We start from the raw sequence: 15,361 nt of genomic DNA on the forward strand, positions 1-15,361 counted from the left end.
ACCGCATCTGGATTCCTGTGTTCCTGAATAGATAAAAAACCAGAAAAATGATTTCTTGGAGTCCATTGAGAGACACATGTCCCACCCCTCTGTGTTTTTTGCTCTTCCCCTTGGTAGAGATTTTTCACAAAATTGAGGCAGGCTAGGTAGAGGAGGGTTCAGATGTACTCTGAACAATAAATACTGTAATCCATATAAAACTGAAGCACTGTACAGGAGGTTTTGGTGTAGGTACATGAATATTCATATCCTCATCAGAGTTGTTGCAGGATTAGCATTTGTGTAAGGAGTGGAATATTAAATATATCCATGTTCTTTATTTTCTGTGAAATAGAAATATATGAACAAAGACTTATTATCTGTATGTATATTTTGATGTGTTGCAGTATGCCGTTCAAATAAAAGTCCATGGGTCTGTCTGACATGTTCCAGCGTGCACTGTGGAAGGTGAGTATTGGATAATGCTGTCTGGTTTTAGTCTTCTCCCCCCCCCCCCCCCCCCCCTGTAATTGGGTGATATGTTTGACTAACTTTACAGTTCCTCAAGCAACATTTAAACATCTCAGAAGTCAAGTAGTCATGTTTATAGGCCCAGCATGTTGTGACTGATCTGCTGTATTGTGAAATGCTTTGGTAGTCCTAAGAGTGGAGAGATACATAACTGCCTAAATGGGAAAACATAAATGGTTATGATATAGTGAATGGGGATTTGTAAGCAAATGAAACTACTATGTAGTTCATTTCTTTGCCTGTGGTCATGCTTCTCACTGAATATTCACCACACTTAATATAGTTTTTTGTTTTTTTTGTTTTGTTTTTAACTTGAGTGAATGTTACTAGAATGGTATTTTGTATGTAGCCTATGTCATTTTCAATATTCTACTTTCACTATGACAATGTTTCTCCCCTGTCTGTGTGGCACTGTACCTTCTCATCTTCTGACCTCTCTGTTCCCTTTCCTTGGCTCTCTCTTCCCCCCTGCAGGCTATGCCCTCTCATCTTCTCAATGCATTACTAAACATAAAGGCAATAATACTTACCTTAGTTCCAGCAGTCTGATGCCCACAACGTCCCACCCAGGATCTTATTCTCAGATTCTTCTGGGTGTTGAAGTTCAGCTGCTTGATTGGCTGGCATGGGGTGTTGTCACTCCTGTACCTGTGCAGGAGTGCAGATCAGTGTATATTCTACACTGGATTGCAAACAGGCCGGTGAGTGTTTTTAGTTTTTTCAGTTTTTAGTTCCACATTAGGGAGTTCTTCCAAATTGTATTGCATTTTAGCAGATGTAGGCCCATTACTGTGCTGCTTCCGAAGCATTCCAGCTGTAGAATTCAAATTCAGGACTGTAAATCTACTACTCGGTATGCTGCAGAAATGTCAGAGTGCTTTGCAAGTACTCTGAGATTGTGTGCGCTGTCAACAAAGTCAGGGATGAGACACAGACAACAATACTAGGTGTCTGCCCTCTTTCATTTTAGGATTCCTGTCTTTCAGTTCTGAAAGGTGTGCTTAAAAGCTGAACTCCAGGCAGATACAACCCCAATTACAAAAAAAACAAAACGCACAAAATAATGCAACTTTTGTGTTCATTCATCCTGTTTTTTCATACTATCATTGTAAGTACCAGAATGGTTCTTTGTATCAGCCACTTGCAGACTGTGTACAGCAGACCTCAGAGTGGGGAGGACAAAGCAGCACTGTAAGGATGCTGATAGGCAGAGATGTGCAATGTGGTAGAGCTGTGTAACTGTAGGACTGGATAGACATAATTACAAATCGTTTAATAGGTAAAAAAAAGATCCCATATATGCAATTTTATTGTGTATTTTAGCTGTTTGCCTGGAGTTCAATTTTGGGCATCCTGTAATCGTGAGATCAGTCTGGCTGTTTTTTTGCCCAGTCGGGTGACAATCTGATGTCTGTGGTGGCAGCTGCCCGCTGACAGTGAGGTTTTAGGGGAAATGCCAATCAGGCAGGTGAGAAAACCCGTCCCAATTTTCCCCAAGATGATTAGTGCTTAGTTTTCCACCTATGTTCGCTCTCCTTCACTTTGCCAATTCTCTTCCTCTTCCACCCATGTCTGCTTTTCTTCACTCCGTTCATTCCCCTCTCACTCATGCCTGCTCTCCTTTACTTTGCTCATTTTCTGGAATGTTTTCTTCTGCTGTAATAAACCAAATGAATTATCAAGAATGTACATCTCATGTTGTAATGTTATCACTTGTGGCATAAAGGTATGTGAATGGCCATGCCAAGAAGCATTATGAAGATGCCCAAGTGCCACTTGCCAACCACAAACAATATGAAAAGGTAGAGAAGGAAAAAACCCAGCACACTGTTTGTATGGACTGCAGTAGCTACAGTACATTTTGGTAAGTCTGGTTAATTACTTTTTTTTTTTTTCCTCCAATGTTGTTATATTTTTACTGTGGGATCGCACATTAAGTTCATTAAGAATCTCTTGCTTGTAGTTACCGTTGTGACGACTTTGTAGTGAATGACACAAAGATGAGTTCCGTCCAGAAAGTTCGAGAGCATTTACAGAACCTAGAAAAGTAAGTAACCTTTTTCTTTTGTTGTGATATTTTCATTAGAGGCCTGTATTGTTGAACGTTGTTACTCTTTCTGGCCCGGCTGTCTTGTATTTTACTATAGTCTAATAAACTGATTCAGTTTATGGCCACAAGCATACTATTCAGTTTAGAGGTGTCATAAAGGTCTGTTTAAATGTTTTAATTGTAGACAGACCTGTCATTTCTTACTAATTTGCTTTTGAACAGCTCTGCATTCACAGCAGATAGGCACAGAAAGAGGAAATTCTTGGAAAACTCTCCACACAAGAAAATACTTAAATTAAATGTAAGTAACCGTTTCCTACATATTTTAAATTGTGCAATGTGATGTACTGCAGCAGATGTTCAACTGTTCTAAATCGGATCTAATTGTAAAAGCAAAAATTATATATTTTAACCATTAGCCGCCCGGCCAATGGCCGTTTGGCGGCTTCAGATGTGCTCCTCCATTCCGGGTGCACGCCATTTGACGTGCTCCCGCACATGCGCCGTTTGCGCTAGTGCAGAGCGGCGCAGCAGTGCAATCTGTCGGCGGCCGTGCACCTCGGACACGGCCGATGACAGATCCGAGTACCGGCTCCCGTTGCTGGTACCATGTGACCTGCTGTGACCAATCACAGCAGGTCACATGACAGTTGTATACATGGATGGCTTCATTCATGATGCCATCCATTGTATACTAGTGCCTAGCTGTGAATGGTCACAGCTAATCACATGCACATGTCATGTGATTAGCTGTGACCAAATCACAGCTAAGCACAAAAAAAAAAAAAGCTGAATGAATCGATTTCATTCAGGTAAATGCTTGCTTATAGCAAAGTAATTCTTTGCTATAAGCAAATTGTGTAAAAAAAAAAATACTGATCACTTCCCCAAAGTAGTACAATGTTACTATGGTAACATTGTACTATTTTGGTCATAGTAAAATATGAAAAAAAATCTTAAAAAAAATGTAATAAAAATTAAATATAATAAAAAAAAAAAATATATATATATATATATTTTTTTTTTTCATACTGTCACCAGTCAGTGTCCCTGTTCACCGCCATGCCAGTTATATGATGACGCTGTACTGCACTGGTGACAGTATGTAAAAAAAAAAAAAATAGTGAAAATAATTTTTTTCATTTTTTCATTTTCGGAAAAATTATGACAAAAAAATACAACTTCAAAAAACTCGCCATGCCTCTTATGAAGTACGTCGGACTGTCTACTCTGCAAAAAGGGGTCATTTGGGGATATCTGTACTATTCTGACATTCTTGGACCTCAAGAAATTAGATTGGCCGTCAGTACTTCAGGATTGATCAATATTCAGATCTATACCATAGTTTGTGAACTCTAACTTTCCTACAAACTAAAAAATACATCCTAATTTGGGTTATTTTCACCAAAGACATGTAGCAGAATACATCTCGGCCTAAATTTATGAAGAACAATTATTTATTTGTAAACTTTTATAACAGAAACAAAGAAAAATGTGTTTTTTTTTTCAAAATTTTTGGTCTTTTTTTGTTAATTTAGCAAAAAATAAAAACCCCAGCGGTGATTAAATACCACCAAAAGAAAGCTCTAGTTGTGTGAAGAAAATGATAAAATTTTAGTTTGGGTACAGTGTTGTATGACCGCGCAATTGTCATTCAAAGTGTGAGAGCGCCGAAACCTGAAAAATGGCCTGGGCAGGAAGGTGTAAAATTGCCCGGTATTGAAACGGTTAAAGCTTACCAGTTCTTAGACTTATGTGGTGGCTGCATTAGTTTTCTTTTTTCAGAATGTTTTTTAGCAAGTATAGAAAATATCTCTTGATCTTGCCAGAAATGCAGCGTCTTTGCCCCTTCCTGAGAGCTAAAAAGAAAGCACAAAGAAGCTTCTTTTGCTTGTGTAAACTTTTAGTCCCTTCAATATACCATGTAATGGAAATGAACAAAGACAGACATGTTTGAAGACAATCTTGTGTGACAACTATACTTGCCCTGCAAATACGGTGATGAAAATATTGTAGACACGAATGCAGGGATCAACAAATCCCTTGCACCAGGTTATTAAGGCGACTAAAAATTACGTCCTGGCACCTGGGATTTTATCAGTTCCTACTGCGAGCTCACACAGGGGATGCTTTCTAGGCAGAGGTGAGTGCGCGCTGCTGTAGGAGGAGAGGGGTGGAGTCAAAGGAGGCGGGGCACTGCGGTATTGACGTAATCTGCTCACGGAGGATTTCTAATTATGAGAGATGTACATGTATTATGTAGCCTGTTTTTTATGCTACTTTTATCTTTAATGTTTTGTTTCAATAAAATACTTGATATTTTTTATATTCACGCTTACACAATCTATTGCCTCTAATAGTCCCATTCTTCGAAGAAGATGTTTTTTCTATTATGTATTGTGGGGATGACGGCAGTCCTGTAGCACTTTACCATATCTTTTGCTTTGTGCAATGCTTGTAGCCAGCTGCAGGTGCTTTACAATTCCAGGGCTGTGGTCCGTCTCGTTGGAACTCAGATCCTGAAGACCCCTTCAGGGGTATGCCCACCATGATGAGAAGTCTTGACTATATATAGGGCCCAGTGTTGTAGACAGGGTCATCGTGTAGCTCTGACCAATACTGTATAAAGCAGTGTTATGTTTGGAATTACACTTGCAGTGTAAACCTTTCAAACCTGGCACTAAAACTCAAACAGACAGATCTTAGTCTTTGGTGGATGACCAGGTGTCACTTCACACCACTGGTCTCGCACTTTACTGCCACTTCCACCTAGACCTGTATATTGTAATCAGGCAACCCACTGCATCTTGCCAGCAACTAACATGCATTGGTAAGCTGGCAAAATATTGAAAATTTGAATGGACCACCTAGGTACAACATGTTAACACACAGCACAATGTGCATTAACATACATGCAGTAATGCAGTTCAGTCGTGTGAACGGGCCCTAAGTACATTCACAAATGAGAATTAGCCAGAAATACATAAACATGTACAGCGGGGCAAAAAAGTATTTAGTCAGCCACCAATTGTGCAAGTTCTCCCACTTAAAAAGATGAGAGAGGCCTGTAATTGGCATAATAGGTAGACCTCAACTATGAGAGACAAAATGAGAAAAAAAATCCAGACAATCACATTGGCTGATTTGGAAAGAATGTATTTGCAAATTATGGTGGAAAATAAGTATTTGGTCCATATCAAAAGTTCATCTCAATACTTTGTTATATATCCTTTGTTGGCAATGACAGAGGTCAAACGTTTCCTGTAAGTCTTCACAAGGTTGGCACACACTGTTGCTGGTATGTTGGCCCATTCCTCCGTGCAGATCTCCTCTAGAGCAGTGATGTTTTGGGGCTGTTGCTGGGCAACACAGACTTTCAACTCCCTCCAAAGGTTTTCTATGGGGTTGAGAGCTGGAGACTGGCTAGGCCACTCCAGGACCTTGAAATGCTTCTTACGAAGCCACTCCTTCGTTGCCCGGGTGGTATGTTTGGGATCATTGTCATGTTGGAAGCCCCAGCCACATTTCATCTTCAATGCCCATGCTGATGGAAGGAGGTTTGCACTCAAAATCTCACAATACATGGCCCCATTCATTCTGTCCTGTACATGGATCAGTCGTCCTGGTCCCTTTGCGGAGAAACAGCCCCAAAGCATGATGTTACCACCCCCATACTTCACAGTAGGTATGGTGTTCTTTGGATGCAACTCGGCATTCTCTCTCTCCTCCAAACACGACGAGTTGTGTTTCTACCAAACAGTTCTATTTTGGTTTCATCTGACCATATGACATTCTCCCAATCCTCTTCTGGATCATCCAAATGCTCTCTAGCAAACTTCAGACGGGCCCGGACATGTACTGGCTTAAGCAGGGGGACACGTCTGGCACTGCAGGATCTGAGTCCCTGGCGGCATAGTGTGTTACTGATGGTAGCCTTTGTTACGTTGGTCCCAGCTCTCTGCAGGTCATTCACTAGGTCCCCCCCTGTGTGGTCCTGGGATTTTTGCTCACCGTTCTTGTGATCATTTTGACTCCACGGGGTGAGATCTTGCGTGGAGCCCCAGATCGAGGGAGATTATCAGTGGTCTTGTATGTCTTCCATTTTCTAATTATTGCTCCCACAGTTGATTTGTTCACACCAAGCTGCTTGCCTATTGCAGATTCAGTCTTCCCAGCCTGGTGCAGGTCTACAATTTTGTTTCTGGTGTCCTTCGACAGCACTTTGGTTTTCACCATAGTGGAGTTTGGAGTGTGACTGTTTGAGGTTGTGGACAGGTGTCTTTTATACTGATAACAAGTTCAAACAGGTGCCATTGATACAGGTAATGAGTGCAGGACAGAAGAGCCTCTTAAAGAAGAAGGTACAGGTCTGTGAGAGCCAGAAATCTTGCTTGTTTATAGGTGACCAAATACTTATTTTCCACCATAATTTGCAAATAAATTCTTTCCAAATCAGCCAATGTGATTGTCTGGATTGTTTTTCTCATTTTGTCTCTCATAGTTGAGGTCTACCTATGATGCCAATTACAGGCCTCTCTCATCTTTTTAAGTGGGAGAACTTGCACAATTGGTGGATGACTAAATACTTTTTTGCCCCACTGTAAATGCCACACAAGTACAGTTATTTCATCTTTTGAAAGAATCCTCAAAACCACCAAGAAGAACTTTGCCAGAGCTTTGCCCATCAGAATGGTTCAACATTCAGCAGTAACCTTGAAACATCACTTTTAGGAATCCAGTGTACAACATTCATTGGCTACTAGTATATAACCAAGGTTAAATTCAGAAAATTGGAATTCTAGGCAGATAGCAAAGGCTCCCAGTCTCTCCAGAATTAATCTAAACCCAAACACAAAAATGTATTAGAAATGGTGACTGTATAGTTTTATTTCAGGATTTTTTCCTCTGTATACTCATCTGGGAAGAACACACTTTCTGTCCATTAGTGCAAGGCTTGCCAAATTTGCACTTAATCTAAGAGCCAGTAGTGTGGCTGTCAGCATCCAGGGCAAGGCAAGTAATTTGCCCCCCCCCCCCCAACTTACAGTAGAGCGGCCAGCCAATAACCTAAATGTAACATCAGGGTTATAGGCTCTCCGGAAATAATAACAATAAAAACCTGTTGTGGGGGAAACGCCCCATTATGCTGATTGCCCTATCACCAATTTTCCCAGATCACCATACCCCCCCCCATTTTGAGCTTTTTATTCTTAAATCCCATTTTGAAAAGTGTGGAAATTGTCTTTTAAGGCTTTTAATGCAAAGTAAAAGAATGCCTGTCTCTTGAACAGCACTACTGCATATGATAAATCTCTGAATGTACTTGTCTATGGTGACAGTGTGTCTACAGGCGTGTATTTTTCAGAATTGCTCTTGCTAATATTGTGAACCAGTGATAGGTCAATTCCCCACCCCCCAGTACTGTCCTCAGTCCCACTATTACTGTCCTGAGCTCCCCCTTAACTCTCCTGATTCCCCCCCTTTAACTGTTCTGAGCTCCCTCCTCCCAATCCAACACACCTATGCCTCCAAACCAGGGGCGGACTGACAACTCATGGGGCCGCCGGGCAATAAGGGATCATGGGGCCCCTGTGTCCTTGCCCACAACCGAAAAAGCCAATGAAAGGTATCAGGGGCATCTCATGGGGCCCCCTACTGACCCCGGGCCCTCGGGCAGTGCCCGAGTGCTCGAATGGTCGGTCCACCCCTGCTCCAAACCCTGGCACTGAACTATATTAAACCTTGAGCTAGGTTTTTTTTTTGTTTTTTTTTTTTAATGTTTTATCTTTTTTTTTTCCTCCTTTTTTTTTTTTTTTGTTTTTTTTTTTTGCGAAGTGTTTTTTTTTTTTTTTCTTTTCTTCTCTCTCTCTCTCTGCAAGGAGAGAGAGAGAGATACAATGTATGTCTCTCCTCCATTCAAAGAGGAAAGAAAAACAAGGGGATGGGCTTCACAGTGACTGATCAATGTGATAGCCAATCAGTGTTAGAACGGGACCCAGGGCTCTCAGTGATGCGCTGGGAGCGCGACATGTGGCACGCGCCCAACACAAAGACAGGTAAAATATGGAAAAAGGTCCAGTTTTGCCCAATGTGCCTAAGATTGCAATAAAAACACAGCAGAAGTTCTAACTTTCTTCACTTCGATAGTGTGAACAATACTTTTTATCAACTTTTTTGTATTTCGCCTATCTCCCAAGGGAAGTACCACGATGCTCTGTGCTACTGGTCTGCGGAATCTTGGAAATACCTGTTTCATGAATGCAATCCTGCAGTCATTAAGGTATGCAAGTACGTTGTAATAATATCCTGCTTTCTTTTTGACACGGGCATAATTTACCTTGGTAGATGTACCAGTAATATATATATTTTTTTTAATCTTGCAGTAACATTCAACAATTTTGCTGTTACTTCAAGGAGCTACCAGCAGTGGAACTTCGCAATGGAAAAACTGCTGGTCGACGGATGTACCATACACGGAGTCAGGGAGAAGTTAATGTGTGAGCCTTTCTTTTTACATCAATCTGCTCGTGGATGGACATATCTCATTTATCTAATATTGAAGTTTTAGAAATCTGCTTTATATCCAATATTTCCAGAGCTATGTGTTACAAAATGTTAGAATGACACATTCAGTGCTGAGCTCCAGCAAACACTAAAGCATTGAGCCTTGTCCTTTAATTCCCCCCACCCTGCCTTGTTGTAATGTCACTAGCTTCCATGTGCTGGGAAGTCATTCTTGGGGTTTTATTTTTTTTTTTAGTCAAAATATTATGTTGACAGTGATACTGGTGGATATGTTTTATTGAGAGCATGTAGTACCTTGAAAAGCCTCTTCTATTGTCTCACATTTAATTTCACATATTCCATCCCTGCTGAGGGTGTATTCTGATGGATAATATTCACGTTTGTTTTTGTAGGTCATTGGTTGAAGAGTTCCGGAAAACTCTGTGTGCATTGTGGCAGGGAAATCAAACTGCATTTAGTCCAGATTCCTTATTCTATGTGGTATGGAAAATCATGCCAAACTTCAGGTAACTACTTTGTTGTTAAAGGGATAAAAATTTTTGAAATAGCTGAACCTTTGAGTCTTCTGCTCCACTACAACATAACAAAGCTTGAATTTCTGTTTTTCATCCAGACATTATAAGGTATCTTACCTTAATGTGGATAATACATTAATGTAAATAGCCTTTAGATCCATTTTAATGAGTTTGATTCCTTAATACAATATGTAGAGATTTTGCGTTTAAAAGCGTTTTTTAACTGTTCCATATCCAGATGCTGTCCAGAGCTTTTTTTCATCATCAGAAATGCATGAAAAGTGTTTTCCATGTATTCAAATGGACCCGATACACCAGTGCAGTCCGTTCCAGATTTTGCGTGAAGGAAAAAAATGGTAGAACGCGCCGCATTATGCTCATGATGGTGAATACAACCAGAAAAGACAGGTCATCTGAACACATACTGCTCTCTCTGCTTCTGCTCTCTCCATTTCTCTCAAAATGTCTGAAATAGTTTTTTTTACTGTTTTTCAGTGCATTCTGGGCATTATGGAAGACCTCCTGAGATTATCTTAAAAAAACGCTTCTAAATGCAAACGCACATAAACGCGGTATGCAAACGTGGCTAAACAGACGTTTTTAACCTACGTTTTCCAGCAGTCAGTTTCCATCGTTCAGAAGAGTTTTCCAAACATCCTGTGTACATGAGTCCTTATCTGGCCAAATAGAAGCTATGGCCAATACAATAGCAGAGCAGTAAATCAACCAGCGAATGCTCTGCAACAATCGTGTATATTGGTTTTAGTGCTGATGTTTAATTTAGACAATATAAGCTTTATTTGCACAATGGCTACTTTTGATTTTAAGGAAATATGTAGATGTACACATTTATTGCATTATGTCTTTTCAAATTTGGTCCCTGTGTTTTGTGGTTTTTTTTTTTTGGTTTTGTTTTTTTTAACATACATTCTCATGACATTGATCACTGCTGTTTGCAGGGGTTATCAGCAGCAAGATGCTCATGAGTTCATGCGCTATTTATTGGACCACTTACACCTAGAACTTCAAGGGGAACTAAATGGCTCCAGTCATTCAGTCATATCACAGGAGAACACAAGCCGGCCTTCAAGCAGCAAGTGTTGTATGTGAGTGATGCAACAGTGTAACAAACCCACTCTTTATTTTCCTTGGTTTATAAACAAAGATAAGATGATAGGGCTCCATTCACTCTTGTGCGACTTGTCATGCGACTCTGGACACATACAGTCGCGTGGCAAGTCACAGCTTACTGTTTTCAATGGCACCCGTTCAGATTGGTGTGACTTTGAAAAGGTGCCTGCACTATTTTGATGTGACTTCGTGCCAGAGAGTCAAAAGTCACGCTCCAAAGTCGCCCGATTTCTAGTTGCGTAAGTATGAATGGAGCTTAAATGTGTAAAATATTGGGGAAAAAAAAGTTAAATAATTTTGTATTTAGTCGGAGAAGGCTTTGGCTGTCATTGAGGCTTGATACACAAAAAATCTTCAGCCCTTCAGCAACCTACAAAAATGACTGATCCTTTCACTTTAAAATATAAGCTTTCCTTTATGATTGTATTAGGGACAGCCGCAACTGTTTTGTGTGTGGGTGTCAGAAGCAGTAATATAATTAGATGGCATAAATCTTACATTTTTTAGTTTTTTAAGACGGAGCTAAAATTTTATTTTACATAATGCCTAAGGTTAAGTCTACCCAAGTTGCTAATTTGTTTCCGGTGAATTCCGTGGACAGATTATGAACACATGAAACAAATTTTCTTTCTTGCATTACCCACAATGTAAATAAGTAGCATTTTTTTGATGCCTGTACAACTGCCTCAGTTTTTTAGTATATTGTTGCAAGCAGGGGTGGACTGATCATTTGAGCACTCGGCACTGCCCGAGGGCCCGGGTCAGTAGGGAGCCCCATGAGATGCCCCTGGTACCTTTTCATAGGCTTTTTTGGGTGTGGTTTGAGTGTGAGCAAGGACACAGGGGCCCCATGATCTCTTATTGCCCAGGGCCCCATGAGTTGTCAGTCCGCCCCTGGTTGCAAGCACATTCTTCTTCTAACTAAAACCGATAGATCTGCTTAATGGTCATCTCACATTGGAATGTGTGCATTCCCGTGTGGTCCCGCGCGTTCTGGTTTTGACAACCTATTTATTTCAGTGGGCTGCCAAATGTACCAGAATGTGCAAAGAATAGAGCAGCACTACTTTTTTAGATCGCACCACACCAAACCATATGGTACTGTAGTACCATGTGTTTTGGTGGCTGCAAATGCGCTTTGCTTGCGAGATGTATTTAAGGTGCCATTTAACAATTATTTGGCATCTGCACACATCTTGCAAGGGCAATGTGTTCACTAGCAGTGTGGGAAATGTGCACTGAACATGCCTTTCCTGCACTGCGAACAGACCCTCAAGGTCTTACGTATATTGTTTTATTTAATGGAACAAAGGATTTGAGTGTTAATCTAATCTACGGTCGTTTTTCAAATGTTGCCACATTTATGGAGAGATTTAAAATATTTCTCATTGGAGATGTGTGAAAGTGTTTGGCTTTATTGTTAATTGAAGCCAGTTTTATGTTACAGAAATGGAGCAACAACAGTGGTGACCTCAGTGTTTGGTGGAGTTCTGCAGAACGAAGTAAACTGCCTAATTTGTGGAACAGAATCCCGAAAGTTTGACCCATTTTTAGGTCTGTCTCCTTAATATATTGTGCCGAGTACAATTTTACATATCCATTAATTCATGCTCTTGCAGCTGCAATCCTGAGAGCTCTTTTGTCATGTTAAGAGCTGTGTGCAGCTACAAAGATTAGCATTCAACAGTCCCAAGGGTAGCCATCACACTTTGTTTGAGGTAAATGCCCAGGTGCTCGCCCACAAAGAACTCCATACAAATCCAAAACGGGTATAGAGGCACTCATGGGTTTCGCAGAGGAGATAGATTAATGCAGCAGAGTTTTTTCATGTCAATGCTTCAATGAGCTTTATCGAAATGTTGACATTAAAAACGCTGCTGTTTTGATCTATCTCCTCTGCAAGACCCATGAACACCTCTATACCGGTTTTGGATGTCTAAAGATTAGCACTCAAAGTATGTACTGTACATAGTGATGAATGTGTGTTTAAAAATCCAGCACTCGATACTAGTACATCAAAGCTGGTACTTTTCTTAGCTGTGTTCAAACACATGAGTGCACAAAAAGGGCTGCTGATGCATTCGTAGGACTTTGCAATTATCAGAAATGCACTTGTTTCAAATAAGCCGTAAGTGCCACAGTTTACATGCCATTAGTACTTTGTTACCTTCATTTATGATCATTAACCCCTTCACGCCTAAGGGTAAAACAAATCTAAATGCCTAAGCACAATTTTGCACCGTTGACATGTGTTAGTAAAACCGTACATATCATCACAACTACTTTGTACATCCAGGTGGATTATAGCGCGTTTTTTTTCAGGACAAATTGGGCTTTCATTTGGTGGTAAATGGTAATGGATATCTCCCTGATTTTTTTTTTTTTTCATCAAAGGAAAACTGGCCCAAAATAGTAAAAAAAAAAACATTTTTTTTATTTAGCTGTGTGTTTCTTGTTACTACCATATGTCACGGGTCGCACGATCGCACGACCGCGACGTCCAATACGTCACGATCACGGCGTCAGACCCCAGACCTTCTCACCAAACTCGTAACCGAAGGACTGGCCGATCTAAAACCGCAATGTGACGTACGTAACAATGCCACACCCAGCTGCACCCTGCACAGTGATTTTCCAGCTAATAGACAACCGATCGATGTGCTGTCAGCCTGAGTGATTGTTACTGGGTCAGGTTGATTACGCAACTAACCCTTTCACACTGCCACCACCTCCTTTTTATCAAAGAGGAAACTCGGGGTTCAGCTAATACACTATAATGATTGAAATAATTGTCTGTATAAAATGGTCCGTAGGCCGGTTATACAGAGGTTAAAACAAACCGTAGCGTTCTCTTAAAAGGCAGGGATTCGTAAATTGCAATTGAGAGCTTATAGAAACAGTTCAACACTTTCAGAAGGAAAGATTTATTACTAAAAGGGTCACACAGGTGCAATAAATATTTACAGAAAAGATGTAACTAAGATAGATCGAGAGAGAGATATATAGATATATATAACAGCACCGCAAAGAGATAACAGGGAGAAGTTAAAGGGTTAAGTTGCTTGCATTTAAGCCTTGAACGGAAGCAGATCATGTTTCAGAGCGAAAGGTCTCCCCAGGTGGTATATTGATGTTAAGAATGGGAGAAGACTTTAACTTAACTTTTTAGGCCTGCTAGCCTGGTTTTTAAAGTCCCCCAGCAGGGGGTGGCTCTGAGTACCTGACCAATACTCTGTTTGTTTAGGGAGGGATTGGCAGGTGGAGCCCAAAATTAGAACCAGCATCTTTCCTAATTCATATTCTGGCCTATAACTTCCCAGCTGCACAAGTGACAATCTCTGCGGGTATTTTATTATGCAGATAAGTCTAAGGATCATGTAGATATGAATTATGAAATTGTACGTTACATGGTGTACGAGTTCTATGTTTTGGCTCCCCTGATGATCTGAGGTGGACGAGTGACCAATCAAAATGTTCGTCTGCGCATTGGCCATCTGGCGATGTGCCCGGTTTTTGTGTAAGTCTTCCATATTCCAAGATATGAGACATAGGGAAAAAATTGATTTGAGAAGTGTTCATCTAATTCTGTCACCTATGCTGCGCTAGGTTCATCAGGTCCGCATTTCTTTCAACTTCTGTGAAGGCTCCTTATCTGTTTAACGATTTTGTGAAACTACACAGGTTCTCCAGGCAGTGCGGCACCACGTGGCTCCCTGCTGGGATCTGGCCTGTGACACTTTTAACACACACACACATCTGTCACTGTGCCTCTCAGGAAGGGAGGGGTAGGAGAGAAATGGATACCCTTAGCAAGATGGAGTCTGAAACCAAAATGGTTGAACCGCGTACATCTCGGATTTACGCGTTTGTGACAACATAACCTACCACCAAAGAACAATCCAAAATAAATTATCCAGTTCTTGACGATCACAGCGATACCATATATGTGTATGTTATTTGTTGTTTGTACCCGTAGTACAGCCCAGAAACAATAGTGTACATTTTGTTGTCTTTTTTTTTTTTTTTTTTTTTTTTTTTACCTAAAACACACTGACGCCATTTTTTTAAATCCTGACCTTTGACCCTGCCCTTTTGACCTTGACCCAAACACCCTAGCACTGAACTAGATCAAACCTTGATCTAGGTATTTTTTTCTTCATTTTTTAATATTTATCTTTTTTTTTTTTTTTTCTTTTTTTTTATACAAACATTTTTTTTTCTCTCTATGCCAGGAGTTAAAGAGATACAATGTATCTCTCTTCTCCATTGATAGAGAGAGGAAAAAAACAAGGGTGCTGGGCTGCACAGTGACTGATCACTGTGATAGCCAATCAGAGGCTATCACAGTGATCATGTGACCCAGAATCGGGAGTCCTGGGTCCTGATCGTTAGAACGGGACCCGGGCTCTCAGTGACACTGCGGTCTTTGTGCTGGGAGCGTGCAGTACGGCGCGCGCTCCCAGCACAAAGACAGGTAGTCAAATATGCAGCCCCACAAAAAAAAAAGCCCAGTTCCGTGAGGCCACATATTTGTGTGATGTCGACATCAAGGGGTTAAGTTTGATTTATTGGAAGTCTAGGCAAATAATTTACAGTAAAACATTTGTGTAAAAGATAAAGATTGGGTGTA

At 40.6% G+C, this 15,361-nt stretch overlaps 1 protein-coding gene across 1 annotated transcript in view; it reads left to right on the forward strand.

Moving 5' to 3' along the window:
• Nucleotides 1-15,361, forward strand: part of USP3 (ubiquitin specific peptidase 3) — a 54,905-nt gene that overhangs the window by 18,793 nt on the left and 20,751 nt on the right. Inside the window, exons 2-10 of the mRNA XM_089671437.1 lie at nt 387-447; nt 2,237-2,374; nt 2,474-2,557; nt 2,783-2,861; nt 8,758-8,840; nt 8,944-9,057; nt 9,478-9,591; nt 10,560-10,706; nt 12,179-12,285. Of these exons, the coding sequence (XP_089527563.1) occupies nt 387-447; nt 2,237-2,374; nt 2,474-2,557; nt 2,783-2,861; nt 8,758-8,840; nt 8,944-9,057; nt 9,478-9,591; nt 10,560-10,706; nt 12,179-12,285 (927 nt within the window). The remainder of the gene's footprint in view (nt 1-386; nt 448-2,236; nt 2,375-2,473; nt 2,558-2,782; nt 2,862-8,757; nt 8,841-8,943; nt 9,058-9,477; nt 9,592-10,559; nt 10,707-12,178; nt 12,286-15,361) is intronic.

The sequence above is a fragment of the Staurois parvus genome, unplaced genomic scaffold (assembly GCF_062004578.1).
Source record: "Staurois parvus isolate SC_StPar_1 unplaced genomic scaffold, SC_StPar_1.0 ptg000105l, whole genome shotgun sequence".
NCBI lineage: Eukaryota > Metazoa > Chordata > Amphibia > Anura > Ranidae > Staurois > Staurois parvus.